The sequence below is a fragment of the Leptonychotes weddellii genome, chromosome 6 (genome assembly GCF_054177405.1).
Source record: "Leptonychotes weddellii isolate Sample4059 chromosome 6, ASM5417740v2, whole genome shotgun sequence".
NCBI lineage: Eukaryota > Metazoa > Chordata > Mammalia > Carnivora > Phocidae > Leptonychotes > Leptonychotes weddellii.
In genome coordinates, this window is record NC_138374.1 from 114,806,413 (window position 1) to 114,820,200 (window position 13,788).

At 46.3% G+C, this 13,788-nt stretch overlaps 1 protein-coding gene across 1 annotated transcript; it reads left to right on the top strand.

Moving 5' to 3' along the window:
- Nucleotides 1-628: 628 nt before the first annotated feature.
- LAX1 (lymphocyte transmembrane adaptor 1) lies at nt 629-11,041 on the top strand. The gene is made up of 5 exons (XM_006731563.3): nt 629-1,429; nt 4,217-4,329; nt 4,783-4,893; nt 5,464-5,549; nt 7,309-11,041. The coding sequence occupies exons 1-5, from the start codon at nt 1,341-1,343 to the stop codon at nt 8,101-8,103; spliced, it is 1,194 nt and encodes a 397-aa protein (XP_006731626.2). The 5' UTR covers nt 629-1,340; the 3' UTR covers nt 8,104-11,041.
- Nucleotides 11,042-13,788: the final 2,747 nt, after the last annotated feature.

Here is a 13,788-nt window from a genome sequence, read left to right on the forward strand (position 1 = left end):
CCCTCTCCCCTGGGGGCCCTGTGAGAGCCTGGACGTGCAGGGCAGGGGTGGGCAGCCCCCGGAAGCCAGGGGTCTTGGTGTCCACTGGGAAGAGATGGGAGAGAGGCACGGCGCTGAGACCCTGACTGTCTTCCGTGCCGGCCCCTGGGAGTCCGTTTCCTGGTGGAAAGCCAGGTCAGAGGCCCTTCACAGCCTCATAAAAGTCTTAGTGACCCCTTCTCTTTGGACTCTGCCAAGATGCAAAGAGCTTCGGGAGATGGGTAAGGGAAAGAGAAGGGAGCTAGAAACAAATTTTGAACAACTGTCTAAGTTTGGGACACTTGGGGTATACACGGGAAATGAGGTATCCAGCCTCTGAGACAGGTGCACACTAAGCAGGACTGGGACGGATCTCCAGAAGAGTCCTGCAGAGACAGCCAGCAGCCAGGGGCCAAGAAGGGCAGGGCTTCAGGAAGGAATGGCCTCCAGGGCCCCCGCTGTCCCAGCATCGGCTCCATTCTGAGCGTCATACCCAGAGATTCTCAAAATGTGAAACATAGACCAGCTTTGTCAAAATCACCCGGGAAGTGTCGGTGAAAACAGCCTGCCCCCTGTCTCAGAAACCCAGAGAAACAATCACGAACCCCCCACCACCTTGCCCCATCTTTAGTCCCACTCCCTACAGACCACGGCGCTCCGGCCAACCCCGGGAACAGGGGGTGCAGGCATGTTTTCTTCTCCCTTACTATAGCTGAGCAGCATTTCCTGTGCCCCATGCTTCATTAGCACATTGGTGGTGTCGTTTCCTGTGACGACTCTCTGTTTCCATTCTGGCAAATGTTTGCTCTCTTCTGTCTGCTTTGGGGGTTGGGGGAGGATGAGCTTCTCACAGAGTCTCTCTCGAGCCTCTTGGCAGTTTCCCCCTCTCTACCCCTCACACTTCCACCAGAAGGCTGAGAGCATAGCGTCTCCCTGAACCACCTCTCTTGGGGAGCACCACACCCGGCTGAGGTCTCGCCTCCCGCGGTGGGCACTGTAGCCACATCCAGGTAGAACGAAACCTGTTGTCATTTTTGTGTCTGGGGCCACGCAGCCTGACATTTCAGGGGGAGAGGCCAGGTAGATGCAAGGTTGGGGGGAAAGAAAGTTCTAGAAAGATTGAAAACATGAAGACAAGGAGGGTTTCTATCAGTCTTATCTACTTAAAGTGGTTGCGATGGTATGTTAAACAACCAATTTTGCCTTTTCTCCTGGGGGATGGCAACTTAGGAAGAGCCAGGAGAAGTGGCAACATGTGTTACTGTTGATAATTAAGAGAAGGCTTAGGAGGAGCAGCTGGAGCCAGAGAGGTTGCCGTGACAATGGATTCGATCACCCCGGCCCTTTCAGAAATCAGAGGGAGGACCTCGGATGCCAGGACTCTGTGGGTAACTTCTAGCAGCCTGGACAGGTGAGTGACTCGGGGTGGTGAGCTCCACCCTCCCCTGATTTAGACAGACAGCCCTGGCCGACCCCAGGGGCTTCTACCCCAACAGCACTCCCAGCCCTCACAACCACGCTCAGGTCCACTAAGACCACCAAATTCTAGGCTTAGAGAAGCTTGCTCAGGACTGCTGGGAGGAGAGGAATAGGTATTGAAGAGAAATGGGAGTTGCAGGGGGAGAGGGAAAGCCGTGTTAACACAGGATTTCCTTAGACCTCGCTGCCTGGCCTGGTTGGATTTCTCACCTCCCAGAGGCCCCGATCGCTGTCCTCAATCTTTTCTGTCTCAGGTCCCCACAACCACTCTCCCCCCACAAAAAAAAAAAACTAGGTCCCACCATGATGGAAACAAAAGGCCTGTTTTTTTTCAACGATGTGTTTCTAGGTTCTAAAAACTTTCCATGAGTGGAAAATGTAATCATAGATGTGATAAAGATATGTCTTTAGGATACAAAATCTCACAGAACTAATCACGGCTATAAATTTTACTGCTAAAACCTTCAGGGTCATACTAACAAAAAGAAAAAGTCCAACAGCAGTGGAAGTTTCAGCAACAGTTGTAAGTTTGAATCTCAGCGCTAAGAGTGGAACTCAGCGATAATAAATTTAAAATCACTGTCATTTAGGGAAATAAATGTGATTACCATAACAAACAAATATATGTCCCTGCAGGTGGACAGGGGCATTGATGGGGAATGAATTCATAAAGCTATCAAAACCCTGAAGTCCCCCCAAAATATCTACTTCTGTGCTCATTCATGTTTATTAATTCACTCATTCATTCAGATAATTCATCCTGCCCTTGCTAAGTGCCAGGCACTGTTCCAGGCACCAGATAAACAGGATAGACAAGCCCATGGCTTCCTGGAGCTTACAGTCAAGTGGGAAAGTCAGTTATGAACAGATAAACAAATGAAGTATAATATAATGTCAATCAGTCTTAAGTGTATGAAGAAAAACCAGAACAGAGTTAAGGGGCCTGAGAGTAACAGACCTGTCTGAGCAGGTGACATTTCCAAAGACTCCTGAGGGAAATGAGGGACTGAGCTACACAGACACCTGGGAGAGGGAGCTGCAGGTCAGAGGCAGGACTGCTGTGCATGGACAGGGACCGGCCAGGAGTCCTGGCTGTTGAAGTCAGAAGGAAAGTGGTGGGAAATGAGGTCAGATGGTAGGCAGAGGGGTACCTGGGTGGCTCAGGCAGTTAAGCATCTGGCTTTTGATTTCAGCTCAGGTCATGACCAGGGTTGTGGGATCAAGCCCCGCGTCGGTTCTGCGCTCAGCATGGGCTCTCCTCGGGATTCTCTCTCTCTCTCCTTCTGCCCTGTGCTCTCTCTCTCTCTCAAATAAATAAATTAAATTAATCTTTAAAAAAAGAGAGAGAAAGAGAAGAAGAAGAAAGTAGACAGAGGCCAGAACATAAGGTGCCATGACATCCTCAGTGGGTAGGAACTGTCGCTGTTATCCCGAGTGTCATCAAAGTCATGTGGGTCACAAGAAGAGAGGAGGCTTGATCTGGTTTACTGTTAAGAGGATCATGCTGGCTCCTATGTGAAGATAGGATGTTGGGGTCAAGAGTGAAAGCAAGGCAACCATTAAGGATGTTAGTGCAAATGTCTGTGTGGAGCACACGATGGCTTGGGGCGGGGGGAGGGTGGCAGTGGAGGAGTGAGGGGTGATTGGGTTTGGGAAAGATGCCCAGGGTTGAGCAGACAGGATCTGCTGGTTGACTGGAAGTGAGATGTGAAAGAAAAGGAGCAGTCAAGGATGGCTCCAAGATTTCTGACTGAACCACTAGGTGATGGGAGACACCAGAGGAGAAGCAGGCTTCTGGGAGAAGAAGAGCCATTCTATTTCAGACCTACTCGGTTTGAGATGTCCATTGGGCAGCCTAGCGGAAATGTCCAGTATAAACAAGCCTAGGACTCAGGAGGACAAAAATCTTCCCTGGTAGTTGATCTGGTTTCTAATATTTAGGTCCACTAATGATTCCTGCTGTAGCCTCCATTGGCTACTTCTTATTACAGTAGGCAAAGCAGAGCAGTAACACCAGCCCTGTCAGGGAGTCACAAGCAGCAGGAACTCAGCCTTGCATTTGCATCGGTTACATTCCACAGAACTGCAAGTGTTGCTTGGAGACCAGCTTCACAAGTCCGTACATGGGGGTTGCTCAAACGCCCGCAAGCCAGACTCTGTCACAGAGGAGCTCCCTCACTGTATGGCGAGTAACCCCTCCTTCCACACAAGACAGGACGCCCAGGAGCAGTACATGATTGATGCTCGAGTAGGGAGTACGGGATGAGGGCAGATGAACCCGATTTTGCAAGTTTGAAGGACAGGGTGGTGCGGCAGGAAGAGCATGGTCTTTGGGCCCCAATAGACCTAGACTCAAATTCCATCTTTGCTCCTTCCTACCTGTGTGATCTTTGATACATTACTCTGCCTTTCTTGGTCTAAATCTTGGGTTTCTGGCCACAAGGAGAGATGAGACTGTTGTAAAGATGACATGAGTTTCACACACACACAAACCCTTGGCATCCAGTAGGTATTCAAAAGGGACAGCGCCCTTCTCCTGTGTCCAGTTCCCCTCTGTCCACAAAGAAGACCCTCTCTCTAGCCAAGAGCCCACCCACCTCAGCTTTCCTTCACCTGGCTCCCATTCCAAGTCCTCGGGCTCCAATTCCTGCAGGAAGCCTCTCCTCTAACCTCCTCAGCCTCCTACAGCCTGGGGCATGGCACTTGTTTTTCCTCACAGAGAGAAAGACCAGAACAGCGCCATCTTTTCTGGGTTTGCAGGATTCCTTGCCATCCTCCTGACCACTGTGATTTTCTACAGCCTGTGGAACTGGAATAAATGGAAGAAGCACCGTGAGTCCCTTGATTGTCCCAGGTTGAGACACTCGAGCATCAGTCATGTAGCCTGGCATTCAAAGCCCAGTTTATTCTCCAGGGATAAACTGTTGCACTGGGGAATCCTCTGTTCTTCCCTGACACACTGGTCATTGTCTCACTCGAGGGTCTAAGCTGTGGCTCCAAAAGGCTCAGTGCTGATTGGAGTTCCATTTTGAAAATCATTGCCCTGGGACATATTCATGCCCACACCGCCCCCCCACCACACACACACACACCCCATTTCTTCCTCCTGCTTCTGTGTACCAAGTCTTCTAGTTCAAAGGGAATTGGGTAAGTGTGAAAATGTATTTTTTATGATACATAGTGAGGGTGGGAAATATTTTCAGGGACTATCTCATCCCCAAGGGCCCCCACATTCTGTAACAGTGGCCCCTGCCGTGATTCCCCATTTCTCTCATTACCTTGCAGGACAAGTTCCTCACTTCCGAGTTACCGTCATGCCCTTACTCTCTCTGTCTCGACCCAGACAAGGAACCAAAAATATTTATGACTCCTTGCCCCAGAGGCAAGAAGACCTGGGTAGGTTTTTCTTTCTAATCCATGGAGCACAGATATCACCAAACTTCTGCACCCAGAACGTACCTCTCACCACCCAGAGGTAGCTTTCTTTAAACACTCAGACCTTTCTGCCCTTCAGGGAGCATGGAGGAGGATGAGCTAGACAGAAGCAGGATGTAACTCCACTGGGGCCCTAGAGAGCTCTAAAAAGGGAGCTCGGGGTTGTCTACAAAGGGGGGGTGGTTTTATCTTGATATGAAGTTAGCAAAAGACAGATGGGTGTGTCTAGGGACGGGGGAGACATACAGAAGGAGAACATGGCCTCCAGCATTACAGGTGGTGAAGGTTTGCCCCAGGAGCAACCAACCCCGTGTGCTAGTTAGTGTCCTCCAGTCCTTGCTAGAAACCAAGGACAGTTCCAGGCCTCAGAGCACATCATTCCCCCTAGCTCTGACCCTCTCGCCAAAGAACATCAGCCCCAAACACCAGACACCGCACAAACCCACTTCACCCACACCGCGGGGACTGTTTAGGCTGAAGCGTTCACAGGACTGGCCTACTAGCTCCAGGACTTGTTCTCTGTTCTTTTAGGGAGACGTCAGTCGAGGAGTAACCGTATTTTCAGCACCGAGAGCCTCCTCTCCAGAAATTCTGATAGACCTCCTTCGGAGCCTGTGGTAAGAGTCAAGTGAAGGGACAAGCCCCTTGGGAGAAACGACATGTCTCTGGCAGAACTGAAGTAAACAAGTTCAGGTCGCAGATCTCGTTTCCTGGCAAACAGCATGTCCCCTGGCAGTTGCCCTGTGGCCCTATTAATAAGTTGGGAAGACTAGCCTCAGGACCTCCCTACTGCCCAGGGAGAAAAATTGAGAAAGGTAGGAACAATTGTTCAGGATTTGGGGCAAGGCACCAGGGCACATGTATTCAAGGACATGATGTTAGAACTGAAATGGATTGTTTTAACAAAGACAGGTAACAGCTTATCCGAATATTGTCCCCTTCCAAGTAATCACCTCAGGAGGGTATACAAATATTCCAACAGTGCTGTTGGTGCTCAAAACATCCTTAAAACCCTGCTTGGGGAATTCCTTCTGGGGCCTGTGGCAAACTGTTTCAGTTATCTTCAACAGGTGTATTTGTAAGTCATTGAGGACTGTCGCTGGTGTAGAAAGTGTTTGATCAAACGGGGGATATTTTTCGGAGGTTACCAGGGGAGTGGTACGGTGAATAACAACGACCCTATGTGTCTTATGATCTGGCTCTGAAGGCAGCCCCAGGGAGGGGTCCCACAATGCTGTGCGGCAGAGACCGCAGAGACCATAAAGGGAGGACTTTGAAGCTCAGGGGGCTCATCTCCATAGATAAGTTCTCATTTGCTCCTCAAAGAATCAGTCCCTTCAGTTTGTGGTCATTTCAAGAAAACACAGTCCTAGCACTGCTGCTGAGCCTGTTGCTTCCCAGCCTCTCATCACCCAGAGCTTTGAGTTCAGGAACCCTGCGGCCACCTCCTAGTCCTGCTCCCACCTGTCCCACGCTTGGGCTCTGCTCTCACCTCCGGGACTTCGTGGCGGAGCAAGTCCGCACAGCTGGTAACATGCAGGCAAGAGGGAATTCCGCTGCCAAAGTGAGTTCCAGCGCTTGGTCCCAACCCCATATGAGGCCACAACATGTTTGGCTTGGACTCTGTAGTGCATGAAGAACATTTCGAACCAGTTGCCAACATCTAAAAATCAAAAAGATTTCACATTAAAGTCCAGATGTCCAGCTTTTCGTGAAAAGTCAGAAGTTCTGGAAACAGCAGACTGGCAGCCCCAAATGGCCATATTGGGCTGAGTCTGTATGTCAGCTGCCCCTTTAATAATAAGGGCAAGCATGTGTCCGTGTTTTCGATGCGCCAGCAACTAGTCCAAACACTTTACACATAGTCATACACTTGCTCCTCACAGAAACCACATTGTGTAGATATTTTGATCGTCCCCATCTTAGATGCTAGGGAAGTAAGGCATGAAGAGATTCGGTAACTTGCCCAAACTCCGCACAGAGTGGCGAGGCTGGGATTTGCACCCTGAGTCGCTACTTTTGGCCACTGTGCTATATCGCCCCTCAATGGGCTCTGAGGCAGCAGGCTCGCTCCAGTTTATAATATTCCCCCCCACCACCAGAGACTCCCCATTGAACAGCCACCCACTGTGGCCAAAAACCAGTAGCAATTGATCACCACATTTACACTGTTGCCTTCCTTAAGCTTAGCCACTTTGCTCATACCTGCCTAGGATCTAGGGCTTTGCATTTGGAGACCCCCGACTTAGAGATTTTCTCCAAGGTGAAGAACCGAGTGAAGGAGCGATCAGATAGTGGTACTGGGTGGGGAAGTAGAAAGGCTTCGCCCGTATTTCTGCTTCCGTCCTGTCACCGGCTTTCTCTTCTTGCTTATAGCCCTCCCAAGCAGCCAATGCCCTCTGGCTGCACAGTGACCATAATCCTGCCAACAGCTATGCAGTGGGCATCTATTACAATGCCACGGGGCTCCAGATGTGTGGGGACCTCACTCCCTCAGCAAACTATGTCAATGTCAAAGCAGCCCGAGACTGCCTGAGCATTTCTTCAGAGGATTCGAGAGATTACATCAATGTCCCCACAGCAGAGGAGATTGCTGAGTCTCTAGCTTCTACCAATAGCACCCCCGTGAACCTCTTTGCCCTCCCACATGCCCAGGAGCTGGAGTTTACTGAGGAAAAAGACAAGGGCTGTGGGAATGCCAGTGACCGCACCTGTTTTTGGTCTCCAAGATCTGAGAGCGATGATCCACTCAGCGATGAGGATGGTTCTTCTGAGACCTCAAATGACTACGTCAATATGGCAGGGTTGAATCTGGAGACCCTCCAGGGGAAGCAGCCCCGGATGGCTTTCCAGTGCTACAGAGATTATGAAAATGTCCCATCAGCACCTACCATTGGAAACCAACAGCAGGTGGAGGAAGAAGTGACCTCCTCAAACACGGACCATGTGGAAGGCTGGACGGATGGTCCAGGTACCCACATCCAATCTGTCATGCAGTCAGGGACATTCCTGGCTCTAGGGGAACATGTGACCTGTCAGCCATCTGCACAGAGTGAGACTAGTCAGATAAAACATGGAGAAGAAATGTCAAATGACATTTCTAGCGACTATGAGAATGTGCCAGCTGCCAAGTCAGGAGACAGGGACTCCAAGCAGGGGCCAGACACATAGCTCCTTCCTGATGAATTGGGACCCAGGCATCCAGATGGAGAGCTCTGTGGAGTAGTCTATTCTGCCGGATCCATGGCCACTATAGGGTCTGATGAAGACCACTGACCGTCCTTGTATTTCAGTGGGTTCGTTCAAGTAGACTACAAAGAGGCTGAGATACACAGAAGTCAAGGAACTCACAAAAGCCAACTTCTGAGAAAGCCAGAAAGGAATTCTTCTCAAGCATGGTGCTGTTCTCTCTCATACCAACCTAAGAATGTTTGCTGAAACTGCCTTATAGGACGGTTGGTAGATTAAAAATTCGACAGTTCTTTCGTGCACAGTGGAAACATGGGGAGTCTAAAATCATTACCTTTGCGAATACCAGCAGGATGCAAAGCGAGAATACAGATTAGTTTGTAATCCAGGCAGAGGCCAAAAAGAAGAAAGAAGTTGGAGTTGGGGTGGTGCAGCAGTTTCCAGTTGAAAAAGAGTGTGGACAACCAAATGCTGGAGAAGATGTGGGACAGCAGAACGGTCATTCATTGCAAAGCACAATATCCACTTTGGAAAAGTGTTTGGCAGTTTCTTATGAACATACATTTACTATACAGCCCAGCCATTCCACTCCCGGGTGTTTATCCAAGAGAATTGAAAACTTGTGTTCATACAAAAGCCCATATATGCTATTTATAGCAGCTTTATTCACAATTGCCAAAACTAGAAATAACCCAGATGTCCTTCAACAGATAAATGGACAAACAAACTGTGGTATGTCCATGTAATAAGGTTATCTACACTCAGCAGTAAAAAGGAATGAACTATTGGTTCGTGCAACAACCTAGACAAATCTTAAAAGCACTTTGCTAAGTGATAGAAGCTAGACCTAAAAATCTACATATTGTATGATTCCATTTATATGACCTTCTGGAAAAGACAAAACTATAGGGATGGAAAACAGATCAGTGGTTGCCAGGTTTAGGGAAAGGAAGTTTATACAAAGGAATTTTTAGGTTAATGGGGCTCCTCTGTATTGGTATTGTGGTGGTGGATACAGGACTCTGAATTTGTCAAAACACAAAAAACTATATAGCACAACCAGTGACTTTTATTGTATGTAAATTTTTTAAATTAACCATGCTGTCAGGGGAAGCCAGGATGGAATGCAGATTAAGACAAATAAACCTAACTATATTATAGATATATGATATAGCCTCACTGAAGGGGTGAGGGGAAAAGGAGCTGGCCTAATTAACTTTAGAAAACAATGTTTTCACTGAAGACTATAAGAAAGACAAAAACTACATAAACACTGTACTCTAGTTGGTAAATTCGTATCTCAGAGGAATATAGGTTAGCAATTCTGAAAGTACTTTAAATGTAGCTTGAACAAATAAGTCAATGTAGATAAGGAGGGACAGGTTTCTCATTATCAGAAAGGCTACAATGAATTCTGTGGTGCTGGATTAGATTTGGAGGTATAGTTTGAACTCTTGTTTATTTAAATATATATATGAGTAGATACACAAATAAATATAGATATGTGTATACATAGGCTAGCAGACATATATTTCTTAGCTCTGTCCGCTAGAGGGTCTAGAAGAATTGACACCCTAGAAGCAATGAACACACTTAGCACCCAGGTCTTGGTTTCTAAATATCATTCTCACTAGAAGGAACCAGAGCTCCTTGGAGAAATGTGCAGTTCTAGGGCTGGGGTAGGGAAAACACAGGAGGGGGGGCTTGACCATCTTGTAGATTTAAAAAAAAAAAAAGAAAGAAAGAAAGAAAGAAAAAGAAAAAGGAGGGTGGCAGGGGAAGAAAACACAAGAAAATATGAAGGTATGTTGAAAGGAGCCATCTAAGAGTTCCCAGGGGCAAAGCTAGAACAATTTCAGCAATAAAAATAAATAATTGTGATATAAATTTGTAACTCAACAAAATAAATATTCTTGAGTCCATACCAGTAAGTGAATAAAATGGAGGAGAGGGAGAAATCTTCCTTCCTGATGAATTCTGAATAATAAATATAGAAGAAATGAGGGGAAAACAAAATCACTACTAAGATACCACAGAACTGTATGTTAACTATACCTGAAATAAAATACAAGCTTAATTAAGAAAAAGACACCACAGAATAATTGCTGTACGCAAGTCCTAATGAGTGCTGAAATTAGTGGATGACACTTTAAAGAGAACTAAGATAGTTGCATAGCTTCAAAGATCTCCCCCCAAATATTTATACATTGCTATCATGACTCTGACACATGTCCGTCCACAAATTAGTCAATACTTTCCCCAGAACTTAATTCCCCTCTCCTTCAGTCTGGAGTGTGGGCTGGATTTAGTGACTCTTTTCTAACAAATAGAATATGGAAAGGCCAGTGCAGGCGTGGGGGGTGAGGGGGGTGGGCGTGCAAATTTAGAACAGACACCATCTTAACCATGTGATCAAGGCTAACTGACCAGTAATAAGTCAAGTTGTTATATGATCAAGGAGAAGGGTACTTCACCTCTGTAGTATTCTTCCCCCAAATCCACAAAACCCCATTCTTACCATGAGAAAAAAAATCGGAAAATCCAGATTGCATAACATTCTACAAATACCTGACTTGAACTCTTAAAAGTGTTAAAAGTCACAAAATATAAGGAAACACTAAGAAACTGTCACAGATTAGAGGACACCAAGGAGGCCTGATGACTGAATATAGAATAATGGTACCTTGGATTGGATCCTGGTACAGAAAAAGGACATTAGTGGGGGAAAAAACGATAGCATTCAAAAAGTCCATATTTTAGTAAATAGTATTACATTGATGTTAGGTTCTTAGTTTTGATCATTGTATCGTGGTCATGGAAGATGTTAGCATTAGGGGAAGCTGGGTGAGGGATATATAGAGATTCTCTCCTATTTTTGCAACTCTTCTGTAAATTATTTCCAAATAAAATAATTTTAAAACATGGGTAAAGTGAAGACATCTAGCTTCATACCATTTAACGAAATATGCCTTGTTCCTTCTTCTGCAAAATGGGTATAACATTAAAGCATAAGCTAGTATAATTGTTCTGGGTATTTGTTTGTTTTTCTGCATTGTTTTGTTAACATATTTGATCAGTCTCCCTGTTAATCTGTATCATTTTGCCTGCAGGAAAATATATTTAAATCCTTTGTATCCACAGTGGATCTTAGCAGAAGGCCCAAGGTAAAGGCAGGTTATTGATAATTGATCATTGATGATTGATGATATTGTTTCAGTGCATGTACTTATGCCATAAAAAGTTGTGCCCCCCAAATTCGTATGTTTGAACCCCCAATGTGATGGTATTAGGAGGTGGGGGCCTTTGGGAGGTGATTAGATACGAGGGTGGAGCGCTCATGAATGGGACTAGTGCTCTTACAAGAGAGACCCCAGAAAGAGCCCCTGTCCCTTCTGTCACGTGAGGACACATGGCAGAAGACAGCCGTCTGTGACCGGGGAAGCAGGCCTCACCAGGCACCAAACCTGCTGGCACCTTGATCTCAGACTTCCCAGCCTCCGGAACTGTGAGAAATAAATATTGTTGGTGCCACCCAGTCTACGGTATTTTTTTGTTAGAGCTGCCTGAAGGGACTCAGACTGTGGGATAAAGGCAGATGGTCCCAGGATCTAATTCTCCCACACCGGGTGACAGGATTGCGGGCAGATTCCTTCAGGGCTGTCGGGCTCACCCCACAAGTAACCGGTGTTGAAATTCCTGCCTCACAGGAGGCACCCAGTCGGGGCTCTCCAGGGACGCAAGGACAAGCCCCAGGAGGGTGGCAACCCCACCTGGTCGAGTAAGGAGACAGGAGGGTCACATACGAGGATGAAGACTTGAGCAGAACTGCATCTTACATACTGGCATGAGAGACTTCTCGCAGCCAGGAGGACAATGAAAAATGAAGAAATCAAAATGAGACTTTGTTACGAGAGCTACCACCAAGTAAGGAAGGGAAGCTCAACCAACCACAGTCAGGGGGCAGGCCCTGGAAAAAATAAAGCCCGCTCATGTTTATACCCCAATAAGCCGGTTATATTTACATACGTTCTCCCAAATTGGGAACGAGTAATAAGCTGTCGATCGTCCTGAACGAGATAGTAACCTTTCTGTTTATTTCTTGTTCTGAGCTTTTTTACAAACGAGTGAATGGAAGACTGTTTATGACATAATTCTTTCTTTCCCTTTATAGTTTTATTTTTCTCACATTAGCTGCCAGGACATTTTGAGTTAAATTGAATGCCCGAGTGCAGTAACTGGCTCATCTCCTGAGCCTGACAATGCCTAGCAGGAGGTAATTTTTTCAAGGTAAGGATGAGGAAGTAGATATGAAGATAACGAATCCGTTATGATTCCTTAATTAGTTAAATACAGTAAATTAATTATTCAAATTCATATTATATTGATTGGACACGATTCAGAACACTGTTTAGTATGAAATACAGAGTTGGCTAAGTCTCCTTCCCTCTTTATAATTCACCCTTTAACGGTGAGCAGAAGAAAAGATTTTGCCGTCCCTCTGCCATGCCTCCTCCCTGAGCACCCCTTAGCATCGTGGTGCTTTATTATCATTTCTGGTTTCCCTGTGGGCTGAGGTCCTGTACTGAAGTGCAAATACTTCCAGAAACTCTGACTCTTAAACCAGTTGATAAGCAGGGATTACAGAAAGAAGGCAATAGTGTTCTAACACAAATGACCTACCACGTCCTTTCTTACTTCCCTTACTTCTTTATATTAGTTTTAACCACTTATGCTGAAAATGGCACAGCAAGAAAGGGGAAAATAAGATACCCATAGTTTTTTTTTTTTCCTTTCAGTCTTCCCTTCCTCATCAATAAGTTGAAGGTGGAGACTGTTGGTAGAATGTGGGCATATCAAGACGTGGAGTTAACGACTCTGTCATCTCCTGTCTCCCTCTTATAAGGATCCTTGCGATTACATGGTGCCCACCCAGATAACACGGGATAATCTCATCTCAAAGTCCTTAACTTAATCACATTGTAAAGTCCTTTTTACCATGTAAGGTCACATATTCACAGGTTCCAGGGATTAAGACATGAACACATTTTGTCCACCACAACTGCATAGCAGATCAGTATCTCTGATGACACACGAACCTGATAATATCTGAAACGGGTTATAAGACTCAAAGATATATGCACACACAGGTGCGTGCGCACCCACACACACCCCCTAGGTTTTAGAAGATGAGAGAGTAAGAAGAATGCTGTTAGGCCTGGTACATTGCTGATTTCCTGATTAACTGATTTAGATTGGGTACCCGATATAGCATTAATTTAGGGGAGGTGCTTCCTTTCCTGGAAGTCACAGCAACCATCAAAGCAGCACGCAGCCATAGAGAGCCACCAATGCTCTGGGAAATACCACGCAGACACTCAGAGGACGTCTCCAGGTGGCTAAATGTAGACAAGATTCCTAGGTAACTGGCACTCAGATGCTGAGAATCTCTGACAGAAGCTCAGGTTTGTCCCAGGTGTCCTGGAGAACTCGGACTCTTTCTAAGAGGGGAAATCCATTCCTGATGATCCGAGATCAAGACATAATTCTTCAAGGGTATTCTAATTTTGCAGAATCTCACATGAAAAGAATATGTGTTCAGCTGCTGTTGAGTGGAATGCTCTGAAAATGCCAGTTAGGTCAAGTTGGTTGATAGTGCTCTTCAGGTCA

Excerpts from the sequence above, each read along its gene's own strand:
- LAX1 (XM_006731563.3), top strand. The coding sequence starts at position 1,341 with ATGGATTCGATCACCCCGGCCCTTTCAGAAATCAGAGGGAGGACCTCG. Across the intron at positions 4,330-4,782 it reads GAATAAATGGAAGAAGCACC|GACAAGTTCCTCACTTCCGA; the intron begins GTGAGTCCCTTG and ends ATTACCTTGCAG. Across the intron at positions 4,894-5,463 it reads CCAGAGGCAAGAAGACCTGG|GGAGACGTCAGTCGAGGAGT; the intron begins GTAGGTTTTTCT and ends CTGTTCTTTTAG.